At 40.7% G+C, this 20,481-nt stretch overlaps 1 protein-coding gene across 2 annotated transcripts; it reads right to left on the bottom strand.

Annotated features, from left to right (window-relative positions):
- Positions 1-30: 30 nt before the first annotated feature.
- On the bottom strand, positions 31-17,008 carry chd1 (chromodomain helicase DNA binding protein 1). Of its 2 annotated transcripts, none has more exons than XM_083568072.1 (37): positions 16,594-17,008; positions 15,177-15,337; positions 14,456-14,648; positions 14,203-14,322; positions 13,954-14,012; positions 13,711-13,872; positions 13,042-13,307; positions 12,692-12,917; positions 12,471-12,571; positions 12,207-12,385; positions 11,968-12,092; positions 11,307-11,523; positions 11,014-11,103; positions 10,684-10,874; positions 10,409-10,597; positions 10,087-10,249; positions 9,683-9,835; positions 9,513-9,584; positions 9,272-9,421; positions 8,925-9,073; positions 8,633-8,732; positions 8,448-8,543; positions 8,183-8,359; positions 7,276-7,436; positions 7,099-7,140; positions 6,875-7,008; positions 6,635-6,773; positions 5,938-6,088; positions 5,724-5,846; positions 4,458-4,598; positions 3,985-4,293; positions 3,691-3,822; positions 3,110-3,288; positions 2,906-3,005; positions 2,719-2,770; positions 2,381-2,603; positions 31-1,725 (listed from the first exon to the last, which is right to left on the bottom strand). In XM_083568072.1, exons 2-37 carry the CDS (start codon positions 15,227-15,229, stop codon positions 1,386-1,388), a joined length of 5,457 nt encoding a protein of 1,818 aa, XP_083424198.1. In that variant the 5' UTR covers positions 15,230-15,337; positions 16,594-17,008; the 3' UTR covers positions 31-1,385. The 2 variants fall into 2 exon arrangements, with proteins under 2 accessions (XP_083424198.1, XP_083424199.1); XM_083568073.1 differs by having other exon boundaries at positions 8,633-8,729; positions 16,594-16,961.
- Positions 17,009-20,481: the final 3,473 nt, after the last annotated feature.

The raw sequence follows: 20,481 nt of genomic DNA, 5'->3' as shown, positions 1-20,481 counted from the left end.
AAATTCATGGACGAGGAACCAGCAGCCATGTTACAGGTGAAAACAGTGATTCGAGTTTAATGACTTTATAAACAATTATATAAAACAGTTATTATTTTTTTTAAAAATCCATGCATTTTTCAGTGTAAATTTGATTTGAAATATAGAGCAGATCTATATACAGTGTGTACTGTAACAGCATTTTGACTTGATTGGGCCGTTCACCAGAAATACACTTGGGCTGCATAGAAGATTTTACATTATTGCCTACAATTATGTAAAAAAAAAAGAAAGAAGAAAGAAAACAAGAAAAGAAAGAAGGAAGGAATTTCTTCGAAAAAGAAAACTATTTCAAGTTCACGTAAGTGCCTCAAACTATAAATCACCCCCTCACAGTTTTTCCTGACTGGATGTTGCCATGTTAGCGAGGCTTTTTTTTTTTTTCTCTGTTTTCTTTTTTGCTAAACAACTTCAATATTGAGCGAATCTGAAACAAAAACAAAAACTGAAGGAAGTCTTTTCACAGGAATACACAAATAGATTAGTCCCCCCCCCCCCCTCTTCCCCCCTCTCAAATTACACCGTAAATAACATCATTTACATAAATTGTCCTTATGGACATTCAAATGTTAAATCAATACAAATGAGAAAAAGCCTGAGTTGGTGGGGAAAAAGAACGACTTGTTCAAAAGAAAAAAAAAGCCTGAGAAGAAAAAAAGCCCATTCGATTTGTTTTTATACAATAATTTACAGTAGTACAATTTTTTTACGAAAAGGACATTTTTCGGATGCTTGCGAAACAGAATACAGATTATGTTACAGCTGAGAATTAAATAATTCAAGCATGATGCAAAGCTCAAAAAAACAAAAAAGAAGACGGCATGGTGGTCAGGTGGGAAAAAAAATAATTCTGTAAACGAGGTACTTTCCTAGGTGAACCCTAGTCCTTCAGGCTGCTCAGAAGAGAAAGAGACGCAATTACTCTTACGCCCAAGTATCAAGACACTACGTTATTGTAGTTTCGTCTGGGTTGAGTGGAGAGCTGCATTACAAACATGGAAAAGTCAATGCCAGGATCCAGTGTCGCAGCGGTGGAACACGAGTTTTTCGGATTCATTTATGTTCCAAAAAAGAAAGAAAGAAAAGAAAAAAAAAAGTAGTCACTTTATAAAAATAATTAAAAATGAAACCTCACACTACTGCACCTAGGAAACGGTGACAGTAGACTATTAAATACAAAAATATGTAATTTTCTGTGTTCACTTCCCACTTATTCAAACATAGCCTGGAGAAGAGAACAGAGGAAAGGAGTGCACCGAGGCTCAAAGAGAAGCTCAGGTGCGCAGTACAGCGGCCAAGTCCCATAAGGCATTTCCTGCGTTTGTGTATCTGTGGTTGATTGAACGCTATGTCTTACGACTGGTCCAGACCTGCTCGGGCGTGCTCTTGTGCTCGGAAGAGTACTCGAAAGGCGACCGGTGGCCCATGGGCGATCGGGGGTCGTAGGGTGATCTCTGATCTCGTGGAGAACGAGGACCGCTACCTGAAGCGCGCTGCTCCGACTGCCAATCGGAGTGATAACGATAGTCACGAGATGCCTTGTGGTGGCTGTAGTCCGAGCTGGAGCGGTGCTCCGAGTGCGACCGGTGCTCCGAGTGCACGCGCTCCTTGTTGTTGCTGTCTGACCAGTTGTCTCGGTTTGATCGGTGATCGTCTAACTTCCTATGCTTGCTCTCGCTGTAGTACCTGAGGGAATTTACACGGAAATTAATTTGCGAGCATGGTAAGGAGAAAGCCTATTCAAGATTGCAGAAAGCAGATATTTCCTCATTTAAGCATATATTCATATGTGAAAACTAATTCAAATATATATACACATGACAACGTTAAATTACATTTCAGTTACAGTTGTAGCGATACCTACAAATTCGAGGTCGACCGATTCATAGGTTATGTCGATTAATCAGCACAAATAGCTGATGGCTGGAGATACTGGTATAAATCCATACAGATAGTTTTTCCAGGTTGCGTCCGCTGCTGGAGCAGCCGAGAAGATCCACTGTCATTACGAGAGCGGCCTCTAGAGGCGAATCATTGACACCACATGCTGTTTGTTTTTACACCAGCACTATATTATTAGATAATTATATTTATTAATATAATTAATGTTAATATTTATTTTATTTAACACTTTTTTCTTTATTCAGTATTTTTGTAATTAAGGCACTATTTTAAAAGTTTTTTTTTTATCCAGTATTGGTTGATTAATCTGGTATTGGCACATACAATCCACCCTAGCTATCAATAAAATGCACAGCCGGTTGACCTGTATTATAATTATTACAATAAAATTATTTTTTAATAACTGTATGAGTGTCATTATGAACGCGAGTGCACCGACCTGCTGTCCTGGCGCTCTCTGTAGTGGTCTCTGTCTCTGTGGTCTTTTCCGTTGCTGAAGGAAGAGTACGGTCTCTTCCTGGAGTCGGCGCTTTTCCTGTAGGAGTCGCCGGAGTGGCGCTCTTTGCTCTGCTCGTGGCTACGTGAGGTCGAGTGGTGGCGGTCTGAACTGTAGCTGTCTCTGCTGCTCTCGTCGTGCTGAGAGTCTTTTAACCTCTCAATGTCTGAAAACGTACGAAAGAAGGAGCAAAGGTCATCACTTGCAGCACTACAATTTTCACTATGGTATGTCAATTATATCTGAGATTTTAACGATTTTGCTCTTGGTAAGAGACGTACCTGTGTGTCTGAAGGCTTGTGTATTTACAGTGCTAGTGTTTTGGTCCGCCGTCTGAAATGAATTTAAATACAACATTGCGGGAAAAACCCCCAAAAAACAAATCTTGCATAAATATTTTATTACAACACATTTAATAAATTAATTCATTCTACCTGGTAATACAATGAAATTAAAGCAGAACCAAACCTGAGCGTTTTCTTGTCTTTTCTTAATTGCATGCTTATACAGTTTATGCAGCTTTCTAGCATCAAACTCCGTAAATTTGGAAACGAATATCCAAAGATTTCTGTAAGACGAACGAAAAAAATAATATATTTAGTCACAGAATTTATCCAAAGTTTTCAATTTGTGTACGTTTTAGAAAAAAAATAACCTGCAAACTATACACACCTTCTCCACTGCTTGATGTGTTCAAGGTTGGTGTACTCCTTTAGACAGTCTGTGATGTGGTCTCCGATTTTAATTAGGCACTGCCGTGTGTGCTCCAGCTGCTCGCGCTCGGAAAGACCCTTCTCGGGACGATCCAGCTGTTTTAAGGCTGCCTTCACTGGCCGCATGCGCTCCTTACACTGAGCAAAGAACGGTACGGTTACCAAACTGTGGGTAGACGTTACTCATTCAAAGCAGCCTCCGTTTGGTCTAAATGACCACAAACACTCGACTGTAGCGAGAGAGTGATAAACAGCTTCGTTTTAGAAAAAAAAAAATCAAAGCAGTGGTTCCCAAAATTGTTAACAGCAACAAACCCCCCCCTCTCTCACACTCAAACTTCAAAGTAGAATGAAATGATGCAAATGTATTAATAACTTAACATGTATGGAAGAATTATGTAGTAAACAAAAAAAACGTGTTTTTTTTCGTGTACCCCCCACAATCGCCCCTGTTTAGGAACGCTTGCTCTAAAGCAGATGTCCGAACATCATTAAACAGACACACGTTGGGACTGAAAATGGTAACTAAGTTGTGCTCACCACGCTGAAGGTCTTCTGGTCGAGCTCTTCGGATTCCTCAGAGACCGGAACGTTCTCTCCTCCAGCAGTTATGTGCACAGGCACGTCTGCCTTTTTGTTTTTTTCTCGAACTTCAGATTTTATCTCCGGAGTCTGCATGTATTATTTGTTTTATTTAAAAAAAAGTTAATAATAACTGTTTTTATAATTTATTTCTAGATTTTTTCTATTTTTATTTTTATTTTTTATTTTTTAGAAAATAACGATACTCTAAATAAAGGACTTAATAAACATTTTTTAAATCACTATAATTACCTTCTCTGTGAAAGATTCCTCTACTCTAAACTCCACAGGCTTGCTCTCCTTTTTCTCTTTGGGTTCCTTTTTCTCTTTGCTTTCCCGACCTTCTTCTTTCTTCTCCTTTTTTATATCTTTCTTTATCTCCCTCTCTTTTATCTCCTTCTCCTCTGGTTCTTTGACATTGGGTTCTGGCTCTGCTTCCTCTTCTTCCTCCTCCTCTTCGTCATCCTCCTCCTCATCTTCCTCCTCCTCATCCTCCTCTTTCACAACCCGATCAGAAGCTCGCCCCCTTTTGTTGGGCGGTGGCTTGGCAGGTGTGGAGTCCTGTGAAAGCATGGGAGAAATGAGACAATCAGGACTTTCAGAAACTGGGAAGGACAAAATGTTAGTGGGTCGACATAAAAGGAAAAAAAAAATTAAAATGAAAAGGGCCAATTAAAAAAAAAAAAAAAACACAAAGACAAGTCACCTCTGTACCCAATACAGACCTTCTCATCTTCCTTTTCATCCTCATCTTCTGAGCTCTTCTCCGAGGGAGGAGCAGAGGACAGACTGTTGACAACTTCATCCACTTTCGGTTTCACAGTTTTGTTCTTCTTTCCACGTGGCTTCCTCTTTCGGGAATTAGCCTGCAGAACGAAAAGGATCCAATGGCAACTCTACTCATGCAAATTACAAACCATTAAAATCTGTAAGACGGGAGGTGAGAGAATGTCGCAGGCACCCCAGAGAGGAAGTGACTTCATGTGTACTCTAGCATAAACCACAGCGTAGTTTTCTCGGTATAGGAAATGCGACAATGTGTATATTCTGTTAATCAAAGGCGCAATATAAAAAGGCCTTTATATCATTTTACAGTCTCATTAAAGTCTAATTTCTATCTGACATTTCTATTCTAGTCTTATAAAGTCTTATTTAGTCTAGTCTTATTTATTTATATATAAATATATAAAGTGGAAAACATTTAAAAAAGAACAGTAAAATGTCATTACTTCCCAAAATAATAATTAATATTTAAGTTTTTTGGTTGAGCCTTTAAAGTATTAACTTCAAACGGTTTTCCAATGGAAAAGGCTTAATTATGTAAAATATCACTGAATATGTAAATAATGAGTTTGTCTGAGCAAATACCCACTAAAGACAACGAGTCAGAGAGAATACGCAAGTCAAGTCAACAACCTAAAGAACAGCAGGCGGTCATAATCGATGTACCTTCGAATTTTATCCAAGGTTAGGAATAAAACAGCAACACAGATGACTTACAGGCTAAACCTGTTATCTTTTACATAAATGCATCTGGAAAAAGCTCCAAGAAATGGTTACTGAAGCCACAACAAACTGAACAAGTTTCTATTGGAATCGAAGCAAAATTCCCCCAAAAAAGTGAACTCTACATTATATTTGACGCTTTGTTACTTTATGTTAAATCCCTTGCAAGATCAATGCTAGATATTTTCCATTGAATGTTAACGAAAGCAACAGTCCAACCAATAGTTCAATAGAATAAAACATCGCACGCTGGATCTGTGGTGCAGGTCAAATAGACTTGCCTGTTCTTGTTACTAAAAGAGACAAAAAAAGCACCTGTGACAATAATTAGAGCTGTAGACACTTTTTAAAAGAAAGCACACACTTTGATCTCATGACTGACTGCATGCAAACAGAGCAAAGGTTGCAATGGGGGGGTGCACGGAAAAAAACCTACGATAGAACACATTGTTTGCTTCCGATTCAGGGTAAACTCGAGTTCTCACCAAGCCTGTTTGCCTCTGGGCCTCCTTTTTGGCAAGGTCCTTGCTGAGCAACTTGATGAGGTAGTCGGCTCGCGTCTGGAGCTGTTTGGCCTGTGGCTTCTTATCAGGGTCATCAGGTAAAAGCTGTTCAGTCCAGGTGACAAATTAAATTAAAATAATAACCAAGAAATAACTTTTTTTTTAATGATTTCATTAATTTAGAAAACATTTGTACCTTATGGGTGAGGTTAAGGTCTGGGTCCATCTTAATCATTTCCCAGCTCCCATATCCGTACTCGTAAATCCCAATTAGAAGGCTGGAATCATCATCTTTGCCCCAGTCAATGTCAAAATGAGCTGCCTTTGCATGGCAAGGAAGCATATACCTGTGCAAAAAGGTCTACCGAGTTAAAAAAAAAAATCACCACTACAATCCTGAACAGGATATACACTATGGACAAAGGTATTGGGACACCTGAATTTCCCAGCCTTATTTGGTTCTTTCCCAAACTGTTATCTCAAAGCTGAAAACACACAGTAGTACAGGACGTCTTTGGATGCGGTGGCATGAAATTTTCCCTTCACTAAACTGGAAGACCCAAACCTGTTCAAGCATGACAAGGCCCCAGTGCACACGGCAAATTTCATGAAGATGTGCTATGCATGGGTTAGAGTGGAAGATCTCCTGCTACAGAGCTCCAACCCTGTAGATCACACTACCAGGCCTCCAAACCTCACCTACATCCGTACCTCAATTCACTAACACTCGTGTCTGAATGAGCACAAACCTTCACAAAATCTAGTGGACCACAAGAGCACTTTGAGGAACTGAATGTGGAATGATCAGGTGTCTGCAAACTTTTGGAAATATAGTGCATATACTATAAGCATTTAGTACAAAGTTTATAAAAGTATGAAACAGTAAAAGGCACCTCTTCCGTTCTTCTGGGTCAGCAGGAATGGCTTTATGCAAAGGGGCCAGTTCTTCCTCATGTGAGATTACAAGCTTAGCATTGACTTGAACACCAGAGATCCTAAAAGTAGGTCCTTTCACCTTTCCTCGCCTGCCTCCTAAAAACACACAACAGATTACGATCGACTTCTCTTTACAGAACACAGAAATTCATCGTTGATTAATAACACCAAACGGAAAATAATCTATAAATATATACCTGAAGCTTTTTCTGGTCCACATGGATTCTCCCTCAAGGTTTTCATACAGCCGTTGTGAACCGTCTCTGCTAGTCGCCTCAGGTCATGCTCTGATTTATCGACCAGCTCAGCATCCCGGGCAATAGCATCCAGTCTGTTGCATAAGTCAGTGTAGTCAAGTTAAAAGATGTGGTAAAAACTGTGCTAGAAATTTTATAGGAGAAAAAGAAAAAAAAACAAATACCTTTCCAAAGGGCCTCCAAATTTCTTATAACTCTTTATAAACCTATAGAGAAAAAAAACAGCAGTTAAATAAACAATTTTTAGACATTTTAAATACGAAGCAAATTGTTTATTTGTACATTTTGACGTTCCTGCAGTGGTTGAGAATTGAGGCTTGGTAGCCAGAAGTGAGGTTTACCTTCGTATCTCTGCATCACTAAAACCTTTGATGTTCTCTCTAGGAATAGTTCGTGGTCTGCCACGCTTCTTGGGCCTCTTTCGGTCTGAGCCAGAGTCACTGTCGGAGCCAGAATATCTTCGGTTCCGGCTCCGTCTGCCCTCATTACCGTTAAAGCTTATCTAAAATTAAGTGAATCATTTATAACATGTCAGCATCATTACAAAAGATTCAAATTTGACACAACTCATACCTTTGCATACATCATGTAACAGTCAAAGTGTCTAAAGGTGAGCGAAATACGATTTTGAGGGCCACAACACAGCTCAAAGAAGTTGGGACAGGGTCATGTTTACCACTGTGCAACATCGCCTCTTATCTGAACATTTTGTATACATCTTAAAACTGAGGCCAGTCGCTGGGCTTCTGAGTGGTCCCATTTGTGTCCAATACAGGTTTCTAGTTGCTCGACATTCCTGGGTCTTCTTTGTTGTTTTTTTCATTTTAATATGTGCCAATTGGTGAAAGGTCTGGATTGCAGGCAGGTCTGGTCTTTTCTACTATGAAGGAATGCTGTTCAATTTGTAGACACATTTTCTTCGCAGATTGGTGGACCTCTATCTTTACTAATGAGAGACTTTGCCTCTCTAAAATACTAATATTTTTTAACTTAATTATTTGCAAGCTGTTTCGTTTCAGTAGCAATTACTTTTCCAGCCTTTTGTTGCCCTGTCCTAACTTTTTTTTCGAGTGGCCATAAATCTCTCCTTAAAAGGGTAAATTTTCTCAGTTTTAACATGTTCTATTTAAATAAAATATGGGTTTATGGGATTTCAATTTAACTGATTCTGTATTATTTATATTTTACACATGAAATTGGAGTTGTATGCAGCACAATGAGGCTGAGGTTAATGGATTTTACGCTAACCTGTTTGGCACAGTTCCTCATGCGAGGCAGCATGTAGATCTCTGCTAGCTCCTTCTGCCTTTCCTCTTCCTCCAGTCTCCTCCGCTGCTCTTCAGGGATGATCGATTCCCAGGTTTTCCTGTTGCCATCTGCATCCACATCCATATCTTCCTCCTCCATCATGGTGAAGTTTGCAACCTGGAGAAAGGATAAAGAACAGGTCAAAACAAGGCAGCAAAAGGCTAAAATTGGAGATAATAAACAGATCATTATACGATTTACAGACCTTGAACTGCGAGAGAAGCTCTTCCCCTACAGTTGATGGACCAGGATCGTTTTCCCTTGTCTCTGCTCTCTTCAGAATTTCATCGATATCCATCTCCTGTAGAAGTTTTTGTACAAATATGCATCAATCTTAATCCTGTTTAGTCTGAACAGATTTTTGGTGCATGCAATCGCAAATCAACAGACCTGGGGCTCTTGTTCCTCTCCCTCTGGCTCCTTAAAAAGTTCCTCGGCACCAAACTTTAAAATAGCAGACAGCTCCTCTTTGTTGAAAGGGGTGGAACTGCTTTCAAAACCAAAGTACAATAAAACAAATGTATAAGTGGAGGTTCTCAAAGCAGGGTTTGCAGAAGAAGCACATTTTCTTTGGCATTACAGTGACGGCCATAATGTGGAAAATCCCTGACTATAGAAAATATTACACCTTAGCGTTTCATTTAGCAGGAAAAATAGTTATTACGCTGATCTGTGAAACTACCTGGAAGGAGCAGCACCGGTATGAAGGACCGTTTTCCCTGTAGTGTCCATCCTCTGAATAACAAGGTGGTCCAGCACCATCTTCTTCTTGGCTCGCTCGATGATGTCTTCTTCCACAGAGCCCTTAGTCACCAATCGATAAATATTTACCTGAAAAGAAAAAAAAAGGATGTGATGAGATCGCTTTAACATTGCAAAATTACAGTAGATCTTCATCTGGAGAAATAAGTTTAATTATAAACAAGCGCACCAGTGTTCACAAAACTAGACGTTTTCTACACCATTAAGTTAATCAGAAAACTGAAAAAATGTGGCTTAAAAAAAAAAAAAAAAAAAAAAGGTGTTTACCTGTCTCTTCTGTCCTATCCTATGAGCTCTGGCCTGAGCCTGCAGGTCATTCTGGGGGTTCCAGTCAGAGTCAAAGATGACCACAGTGTCTGCAGAAGCCAAGTTAATACCCAAACCACCTGCTCGTGTGGACAACAGGAAACAGAAGTCCTAGAGAGGGGAAAAAACAAACCAAAACATTTATTTTAGATCCCACAAACTTACACATACCATACAAAAGTGCATATATTTGCACAAATACCTCAGAACCCTCTGCATTGAAATGATCCAATGCCTGCTTCCTCATCTCACCCTTAATGGAACCGTCCAACCTCTGCAAGACAACACATTTATATCAGCCTAATTGTATGGTTTTTTTTTTTTTAAGGATCCGAGTTCCAATTTTGTGAAAATCAAGAGAACTCTGGTTACCTGAAATAAGAACTGGCGGTTCTTCAGGTATTCTGCAAGGATGTCCAGCATCCGGACCATCTGGGAGAAGATCAGAACCCGGTGGCCGCGCTCTTTCAGTCGCAACAGAAGCTTATCCAGGAGTACCAGTTTCCCACTACTGCGAATGAGGTGCTACACGAAACAATGCGATTCGTTTTACTTTCTATGAATTTCTGATTCGTTACGTTTCTAGATCCACACATACCGACCGATTTTTACATTTTCCTTTTAAAGACTAGTGTTAATGTACAAACCTCTTTATTAACAATCAATAAATTATTAAAAAGGACTTTTGGACAGTTCTTTAGAAATGAGACAATAACAGGAGCAATAGCTGACCATAGCTCCTAAAATCCAGCTGCATAATTGTAATAAAACATTACCTGCAAAGCCTCTGCTTTGTTGTGGAAGTCGTTGTCCTCTGGCGGCTTGATGAGGTAGCAGTGATTACAGCACTTCTTCAGCTCCATCATGATGTTTAGGAACCCGGACGTGCTTCCTTTTGTGCCTTTGCTGAGTGCCTTGTAGTTTCTGGTCAATATCCACCTTTGAAAAAATTCACGTATTTTGTTAATCTGTGCAACAAAAATATATATATATACAATAATAAATAAAATAAAAGAGAGAACAAAAGCACTTGCAAAAGTACTTTGAATGAAAAGAAAACAATATGGACAGTCAAATGTGAATCCGATGCCCTCATACTTGTAGTATTGTTTCTGGATGGCACTCATCTCCACCCGAAGGATCTGTTCCACCTTGGCAGGTAGCGACTTCTCCACATCCTTCTTGACCCTGCGTAGCAGGAAAGGCTCCAGCTCCTTGTGCAAGCTAGTGTAGCCCGAGTCCCTGCCTTTACCATGATCTTCTTCGAACCGCTCCCACGAATGAAACCTGAGGACCAAATTCCCTGGTTAAATCTCAACAAAAATGTTTTATCCAACAACACAAAACTTAACAGCGCAAGCAGTGGCTCATACTTCTCTGGCATGATGAAGTGGAGGAGTGACCACAGTTCCTTGAGGGAGTTCTGCAGAGGTGTTCCTGTTATAAGGAGCCGGTGGTTGGACTTGAAGTCAATCATGGTCTTGTACAGAAGGGAATCGTCGTTCTTCAACCTGTGGGCCTCGTCCACACCAATAAAGGCCCAGCTCACGTTCCCCAGAAACGACTAGAGAGAGAAACCATTTGGAAATGTTATTGCTACTTAAAGTGCTGTCTGAAGAATTCGTCTAAAAGCCATGAGGATGTCAGAAACCCACTAAGGGAGATAAAAGGAAGAAAAGAAAAAAAAAGCATGATAAAGTCACCTTATCTTTCAGGAGGATTTCATATGTAGTGAGAAGAATGTTAAACTTGAGCCGCTTGTTCTGGGTATGCATCCACTCGTGTGTTCTGATCTAAAATAAATAAATAAATAAATAAAATAGTACAAAATTATTGCAAAACAACATATAAAAAATATATTTGATATTTCCAAATGCAGCTCAACATGAATGAGAAACGAAAGCATGTTTGAGATCTGCTTTGCTGTCAGATTTACAACACACACAAAATTTCTCTATCATCTCCAATTGAGTCAATCTGCCATCTCAAACTTTACCATGTTCCTACTGCTGATGTCTCCCAAATAGACGACCACATTCATCAGTGGGGCCCAGAGATGGATTTCCCTCTGCCAGGAGGTGAGTGTAGACAAGGGCACCACTAGCAGGAACGGTCCATAAAGCTGGTGCTCATGGAACAGATAGTTGAGAAAGGAGATGGTCTGAATGGTCTTTCCAAGGCCCATTTCATCTGCTAGAATACAACTGTTCCCTCTGGAAGAATACATTTTTTTTTAACGTCAGACCTTATTTAAGCAATATTTACATCCCTCACTGTGAAGAACTGAAAATATGGTATGGATTTAAGTATGCAAACTATTTCAGCATATAAGTGTCAAAGCTATTAACCAATACAGGAGACTCAGTATGGGTGTAATGTAAAATACGGTCCAACAAATAAACTATTTAATTTTTTATTTATTAAATTTTAATTGATTACACAATTTAATCAATATAATAAGAGCATGCATTGCATTTATTGGGTTTATTCTATTTTTATAAAGTATTGTATTATTTACCCAAGCATTTGATCTAAAATTGTTATAAAAAATGTTGACTGTTGGTGTTAACGAATGTTAATATTAATTTAAAAAGATATTATAATATTATATCTGATGGAATTGTGATGTAGAACGTTAAATGCTCAGAAGAACATACTTGCACCACGAATGGGCCATCCAGTTTAAGCTGTCCAGCTGGTAGTCTCGGAGCTCAAGTCCTTCTCCGCCGATATAATGAGGCTGTTTCTTCATAGGCACGAACCGTGGCCTCAGCTTTAAAACCTGAATAAGAATGTACATTCCTTCACTACAGGGAACCATTATATGATTTACAGTCACAGATTTATTCAATTTTTACACTGGGCCTGTTTTTTTTTTTGGTCTTTAGTGCGTTACCTTGCAGTCCCTCGAGGGGATGGTTTTTGACTGGTTCCGGCTCATGTAGGAGTCTATGAACTTCTGGAACTTTCTAGCAATAAGTGCCCCATCTTCCCAGCTGCATTCTGAATATGAAAGCCCCTGCCATTTGCATAGGTAGTCTGGGTATCCTGCTGCTGACTTCTGATTGGAATGACCTTGGAAAATGAATGGTAATTGGGGGTATTAATATATAGGTGCGCAAAGACAGAATAATACGTAAACACTTCAATGAGCGCTTACTGATAATTCTCTCTACGAGCTGATACTGCGAGTGAAGGTCATCCATGAGTTCCTGTTGGCAGTTTAAGTATTCCACGTCCTCCGGTGAAGCAGTTTTGAGCCTGCGTTGAGAAAAGAGAAGAAGAAAAAAAAACCGACTCATGTCTCTGGTTTCATCTTAACAAATCGAAAGCTTTGACATGGCACCCACCCACCGAAAAAAAAATTATAAATAAATGTACCACTTCTTCTTGTCCTGCTCCTTCTTTTTGAAGTTTTCCAGTTTCTTCATGCCCTTCACGTTCTGCTGCTTCAGCGTCTCCTCCGTCTCCCAGGTGTTGTGAATGTGTGACCAGCCTTTCCACTTGATCAAGTACTGCACATCTCCTGGCTGCTTGTTTGGGTTGAAGTTGGCATTAGGGTCTCCATCAGCCTCAATGGCGTAGACTGTGGTGGAAGCTCCAGTGGCTGAGAGTCACAAATACAAAGTAATAAGGATTCTGTGCAAAAAAAACCCTCGCAGATCGACATTAAAAACAACGCGATTAACCCCAATAGAGTAATAAAACTTCTGCGCAATTTTTTTTTTTACCTCCTTTTCGTCCTATTCTATTGCACATCACTCGTTCCAGGGTCTCAAACTCATCCTCATCGGGGGGCGGGACGTCCTCGCCGCACACCTCCACCAAGTCGTCAGAGTCTGTTTTCAGTTCTTCGTCCTCTTTATAGCTGACGTTCACAGTGGCCTGCCTCCGAGGACCTGCCAAGGCTTTTTTATAGTCATCATCCTCATCCGATGAAGATGTCGAAGCCTTCTTTTTCGTAACCTTGCTCTTTTTTCCATTCCTGGCATTGGTCCTGAATGAACAGAGATTTGATTAGAGATAAAACAATTCTCAGATGATTCAGATGAACAGAGATTTGATTAGAGATAAAACAATTCTCAGATGATTCAGATTCATACTACACTTTTTCAACCTTAAGACTTGCTGAATTAATATGCAGAAGTTGATCAAATCAGCACAGAATAAAGTTAAATGTTTGGAATCGATGCTGGAGGTTTGGATTTGAAATATTCAGACCAACTTTCTTTAAAAAAAGGTGAATTTTTTTTTTTTTTAGAGAGAACTGTCTCACTGCGCAGTTTGAAGCACCGATGACATAAAGCTGAACGTTTTCAGAAAGCACAAAAACATTCTGTGCAAAAGGTAATCGAAAGCCTCGGTGTATGCTGACTTGAGAAAAAATGACATTTCCGTACTTGTTAGGTGGCTTCCTGCTTTTAACTTTGTGGCTAGGCTCATAGTCTGAAACTGACTCTTCACTGTTCTCTGCCTCTTCCTCAGCTGAAGAATCGAACGAGTCACTCCCTGAACCAGACCCGGAGCCGGAGCCAGACTCAGAATCCGAGTCGGAACCAGTCCTGTGACAGTCATTTAACAGTTTATTATTGAGAAAAGAAAAACACCTGTGGATTTATTTGCTGCTAAAAAGCTGGACTCACCCTTTACTCTTCCGCTTCCTCGAAGAGTCATCATCTGAGTCATCACTGCTGGAGGATTCCTGAGGAACACACACATTCATTACTTCACAGATCAGGCTTTTGGAATGTCATTATTATAATTATGCCGATCTTCTTGCACAATTCTTCAAGTCTATAGAGAGACTTTAAGTCAATGAGAACACCAAGCATTAGTGCTATATTTAAAAATAAATTTAAAAAAAAATGAAAAATGGTCCTATGAGGTCATACATCATCTGAATCACTGTTTGAGGAGCTCTGTTGTTGTTGTTGCTGCTGCTGCTGCTGCTGCTGTTTCCTGAGCATAGCTGACCTCTGCACTGCCAGAATACTGGGATTAGACTTCCAAAACTGCAATGAGAGAAATTAAGTTCATTTTCGGTGCTATAGATTATAGAAATAGAAACTAATTTTCTTGCATGAACTGCAACTGATACCTTGGTTAAATCTCCTACACAAAATTATTAAAAAACAAAACACTCACTTCTGATGAATCAATCTTTGCAGAGTTATTTTGACCATTCTTCCCCTTGGACTTCTCAGAGTCAGAATCGGACTGGCTACCCGAGTCTGAACCACTTCCTGAGTCGCTGCTTCCTGACTGGCTACTACTAGAGCTGCTGCTGCTGGAACTGGAACCAGAGCCTGAACCAGATCCAGAATCATCATCCGAGTTACTGAAATGCACAATAGTTTTGTTACAGAGATGCAAAGGGAACCGTTTTTGCCCCCGCAAAAAAACCATTTACTTTCGCCTCAAAGAGATTAACACAACAGGACGATTATTTCTGATGCCCGTGGTGCCGATTTACACTGAAGGCAAATAAAAACAAATCCGAAGAAAAGTAGATGACTGCAGACTTGAAATGTGAAGGTAAAAGCTTTTTTTAATGAGCATGCAGACCAAGCAATGAATTAAAAGGGATTTTATATTATATACATATATGCTCATTTTAAAAAATTTATCATAGAAACAAAAAAAACAGAAAATTGTCTTAAAGGGGTGCCAATTGCATCAGAGCGTCAAAAACAACTCTGCAAATATCAATCATTCCAGAGGCATTCCCTTCGCTTGTTTCTACGAAGGGGCCTTTCGGGGGAGCTGACACTCGTAAACAAAACCGTACAAAACGTGCTCGACGTAGCAGATTAATGTCACAACACGTGCTCTGTTTAACGTAAACTTTATCGAGTATATCGTATACCTGGAATCTCCGGTGCTGTTGCTCACACTTTCGTCTTCGCTGCGGCCAGCCATGGCTGCGTTTTAAAGGTTTGTGTCTCTCTGAAACAACCAATGTTTCCTAATTGGCCTGACCAGGTCCTGAAACACCCTGAACCTCCAGCTTTGTACAGTTTGGTTCACCTGCATGAAACAGAAACAGAGTGTTTTGAATGTTCTCATAAGGTCAGTTTGACACTACAGTGGGCTCCATGTGCCATGCATGCATTTGTCATGTTTGGGGGCTTTTCCTCTCAATAGTACATAATCACATTGTCTTCCTGTTTCAAATGATAACCAAACTTGACTTCTTATAGCTAAAGAATATTTCAGTTTGAATAAAAGGTTATAATGTGAGTGAAACTGCAACAGGAATGAGAACATCCATCAAATCACACACTGCCCATTACATAAAATGAATGACAAAACGAAAACGAATGGTGCACTCATTCAATGGAAGGTGAACTCTACTTGAATTTCTATTGTATAAAGTTTAAAAGATGATAACTCATATATCGTGGGTAGAAAAAAACCTTCCTTGTGTGACGGGCCTGTTTTTAGGCCTAAGCAGCGGGACTTTCCTGGACAATGAACACCGACTTGAGCGCTCTATCCGGCGGCCAGAGCCTCACTACCCACCTTAGGGAAGTCCCATGCCGAGCAAGAAAGTGTTACCCAAACTCTAATGGAGCGCTTTAAAAACCAAATTAAATAATAGTTAAATAAAAGAGTCTCGCTTAATAGAAGTGAATCTAGTTGACTTTTCTGTAACGCGTTATAATTCGCGGTACATTTTAAATCCAACCTATCAGCCGCTAGCTAGCAAGCTAAAGGCGAAAAGTTGCATGTTAGCGTGCTAGCTAAACACAACAGTGCTGTGTTAGCAACTTGGCTAACTGGGTTAAGGGGTTGAATATAAAAACTAGCCTGTATAGTAAATCCTTAAACCGGCCTCAAACACACTTTCTCCGACTTCTCACTCCTTTCCAATTTCCCCCGAAAACACAGTTTACGCGCTACACATTCTACCTAGCCTAGCAAGTCGGCTAAGCTACAAGCTAACGGCTAAGTCAATGTACATCCACAGAGTTTGGCTATGATAGGGGGAACTCGGCTAACTTTCCCGGCTTTCTAGGGGTTCGCAGCAGCTGGATTGTGAAGAAAAACGCTCCAAAAAAGGCTCCGGGTACGAAGTTTTGTGTCCGCATGATGTAAGCTGACTATTGGGCTCACTCTCGGACTGCATCACGGTGTCCTCGACGCTTCCATTTCTCGGAGTACCGCCGGGAAAGGAGAGTAACTTCCCCCGACACTACTTTGTTCATTACGGCACAATCACACGCATCTGAAAAGGGAAAATTGGGAAGAAAAACCCGCAGCACTTAAGGGTGTGTAGTTACCTGGCTCCAGGTGGGGTCCAGGTGGGCTCCAGGTGGCTACGGAGCCCGATTTCCCCACCGACGTCCCTTTTTCTTGTTTTTCTCCTCACCCAGTTAGCGGCTAAGCACGGCTAAGCTAGCTCCCCCGTGCGAGTGTGAGTGTGTGTAAATGTGAAAGCAACCCAGAACACGCAAACTTCTTTCACCGAGCCGAGGATAGATTTAGTTTTCCACCCTGAATTCCCTCCGGAAAAAATGTCCGACTTTGAAATATCGCTGTATTCCGTAAGAAGCAGCAGAAGAAGAAGAACTAGTAGAAGAAGAAGACCAGCCGCGGACGCTACAACAGCCGGCCTCCGCCATGACGCCGTGGCGAGCTCACAACACTCAGAGTGGAGGGAGGGCCATGAGAGATGGAAACCCCGGGCAGTGACGTAACAGGAGCGGCGGCCTCCACCACCACCACCACGTACTACTTACTACTACTACCACCTTCACCACCATCTGCTCCACCTCCATCACAACCACAACTACCACCATGTACTAATACTACTACTCCTATTTCCTCCACCTCCACCAACACATCATGTATTAATACTACTACCTCCACCACCACATAGTAATACTACTACTACCACATTCACCACCATCTCCTTCACCTCCACCAACATTCCATCAACACATCATGTATTAATAATACTACCTTCACCACCATCTCCTATTCCACAACTACCACCATGTACTACTACTACTACTACTACTTCTACCACCATCACCACCATCTCCTCCACCTCCATAACAACCACAACTACCACAATGTACTACTACTACTCCCATCTCCTCCACCAACACTCCATCAACACATCATGTATTAATACTACTACCTTCACCAACATGTACTACTACTACTACTACTACTACTACTACCACATTTACCACCGTCTCCTCCACCTCCATCACAACCACAACTACCACCATGTACTAATACTACTACTCCCATCTCCTCCACCTCCACCAACACTCCATCAACACATCATGTATTAATACTAATACCTTCACCACCATCTCCTCTACCACAACTACCACCATCTACTACTACCACCTTCACCACCATTTCCATCACAACCACAACTAACACCATGTACTACTACTACCACCTTTACCACCATCTCCTCCACCTCCATCACCTCTAGCACCATGTACTACTACTACTACTAGTAGTCAAATCAGAAATTTCCCCACTATGGGACAAATAAAGGTATATCTTATCTTACTACTACCACCTCCTCAACCTCAAGCCCCACCACCATCATATACTACTACTACCTTCACCACCACCTCCTCCACCTCCATCACCACTACCAAAATGTACTACTACTACTACTACTACCACCTCCTCAACCTCCAGCCCCACCACCATCATATACTTCTACTACTACCTTCACCACCATCTCCTCCACCTTTATCACCACTACCAAAAAGTACTACTACTACCACCACCTCCTCCACCACCACCATCATGTACTACTACTACCTTCACTGCCATCTCCTCCACCTCTATCAGCACTACTACCATGTACTACAACTACTACTACCACCTCCTCCACCCCCACCACCATCATGTACTACAAATACTACCAACACCACCATGTACTACAACTACTACCTTCACCACCATCTCCTCCACCACCACTACCACCACATACTACAACTACTTCCCTTACCACTATCTCCTCCTCCTCCACCACCACTACCACCACATACTACTACTACTTCCTCACCATCTCCTTCACCTCCATCACCACTACCACCATGTACTACTACTACTACTACTACTACTACTACTACTACTACTACTACTACTACCACCTCCTCCACCTCCACCAGCATGTACTACTACTACCACCTTCACCACCATCTCCTCCACCTCCATCACCACTACCACCATGTACTACTACTACTACTACCTTCTCCACCACCACCACCAGCATGTACCACTGTTACCTTCACCACCATCTCCTCCACCTCCATCACCACTACCACCATGTACTAGTACTACTGCCCCACCATCTCCTCCACCCACATCACCAATACCACCATGTACTACTACTACCTTCACCAACATCTCCTCCACCTCCATCACCACTACCACCATGTACCAGTACTACTGCCCCACCATCTCCTCCACCTCCATCACCAATACAACCATGTACTACTACTACTACCTTCTCCACCTCTACCACCACCACCAGCATGTACTACTACTACCTTCACCACCATCTCCTCCACCTCCATCACCACTACCACCATGTACCAGTACTACTGCCCCACCATCTCCTCCACCTCCATCACCAATACAACCATGTACTACTACTACTACCTTCTCCACCTCTACCACCACCACCAGGATGTACTACTACTACCATCACCATCATCTCCTCCACCTCCATCACCACTACCACCATGTACTACTACTTCTACTACTACTGCACTTGTGCATAACCGCTTCATTTGTTTAGGATCAGGAGTAATTCTCACTCACATCCTAAAGGGCCTCTATAATATGATATAATACTACCATTCTATATACTACTACATATAATTATATATTTATAATACCATATATACATTTTAATTATTATATTTATGTTAATAATTATGAAATTATCAACGTTTTCTTGTTCAGTACAATATAAACAGAAACAATCCCATTTCAGGAGGAGGTGCATTAGGCATTAAACACTATAAATAGGATTGTTTCTATGTTTATTGTGTTTGTGTGATGGTTCTACTGCTTGTAACCAAATGCTTGTAGTCTCTTGGGCAACTACATGTTCAATGACGAGCCTTTAAAATGACAATAATGCAAAAATGTTTTCAAATATACAGTATGTAAACCATGCAGAACCCATGAGCTGATTCAATACATTAAAAAAAAAATAAAAATCCTAATTCTTTGATAAATGATATGTTTTATTAGTTTCACATTTCCAACAAGGGCAATTAAAGTATAGCTAATCCACCTACAGGAAAGTTCTGGGAGGTAGGAGGAAGCAGGGGATCGCCTGGAGGAATCCCACACCGACGTAAAAAAGCGTTTGAAAGAAAAAATTAAACCCACGCAATTTTTATTATTCACTATTTTGTGACTTTCTGGCTCTAGCAGTGACGCAGTATTTCCAACACTTGAGATATTATTTCCATCTGCTGCTCATCCCTGATAGAGAACACATGTTGTGTTATGACATACTGGATAATGTTTTCCTGCTCTGTCTGAACATTTGAGTAAGGGTCTGCTGAAATAGGCATGGGGTTCACCGATGCTTTTTACTTTACAGCACTTTAAAGTATTTTCAGGATTCATTCATCTTTAGTAGCTGATTGTTCCAGGGTTGTGAAGGATCCAGAACAGAGCAGGAACACAAAGAAACCTATGCGTCAAGGAGCTGAAAGTCACATAATTGTATTTTGGAAGATCATTTAGATTTGTAGATCTAAAATCCAAGTCATATTAATGTATATTTTAAGGTATTTCGTTTTTTTTTCTCAGTTTTATGGCACCTGGATACAATAAAAAGGCATAAATACATGGTTCAAGACTAAATCAAATATAAAAAATAAATAATAAAAATTCATTGCAAACTGTAGGTTTAATGTATTTCAATATCAAAGTTAAGAAATTATTAAATAATTAATAAGGTAGGTCAGAGCGCCAGGGATTGTGGGTTGGAGTCCCATCTGGGGTTTGTAAAGGAGCAGAGTGGCGCAGCGGAAGCGTGCTGGGCCCATAACCCAGAGGTCGATGGATCGAAACCATCCTCTGCTATCGATTTTATGCCCCAATACAAACAAGGCCAGTGATGCTGTTCTTTTCTTTTGACTGTGATGATGTATCCTGTGAGCAGTGAG

The sequence above is a fragment of the Silurus aristotelis genome (assembly GCF_946808225.1).
Source record: "Silurus aristotelis genome assembly, chromosome: 18".
NCBI lineage: Eukaryota > Metazoa > Chordata > Actinopteri > Siluriformes > Siluridae > Silurus > Silurus aristotelis.
The sequence above is the reverse complement of the archived record's forward strand: the minus strand, read 5'-3'. Positions and strand labels throughout refer to the sequence as shown.

Excerpts from the sequence above, each read along its gene's own strand:
- chd1 (XM_083568072.1), bottom strand. The coding sequence starts at position 15,229 with ATGGCTGGCCGCAGCGAAGACGAAAGTGTGAGCAACAGCACCGGAGAT. Across the intron at positions 8,733-8,924 it reads ACCGGTGCTGCTCCTTCCAG|CAGTTCCACCCCTTTCAACA; the intron begins GTAGTTTCACAG and ends TGGTTTTGAAAG. Across the intron at positions 3,823-3,984 it reads AGGAATCTTTCACAGAGAAG|ACTCCGGAGATAAAATCTGA; the intron begins GTAATTATAGTG and ends TAATACATGCAG.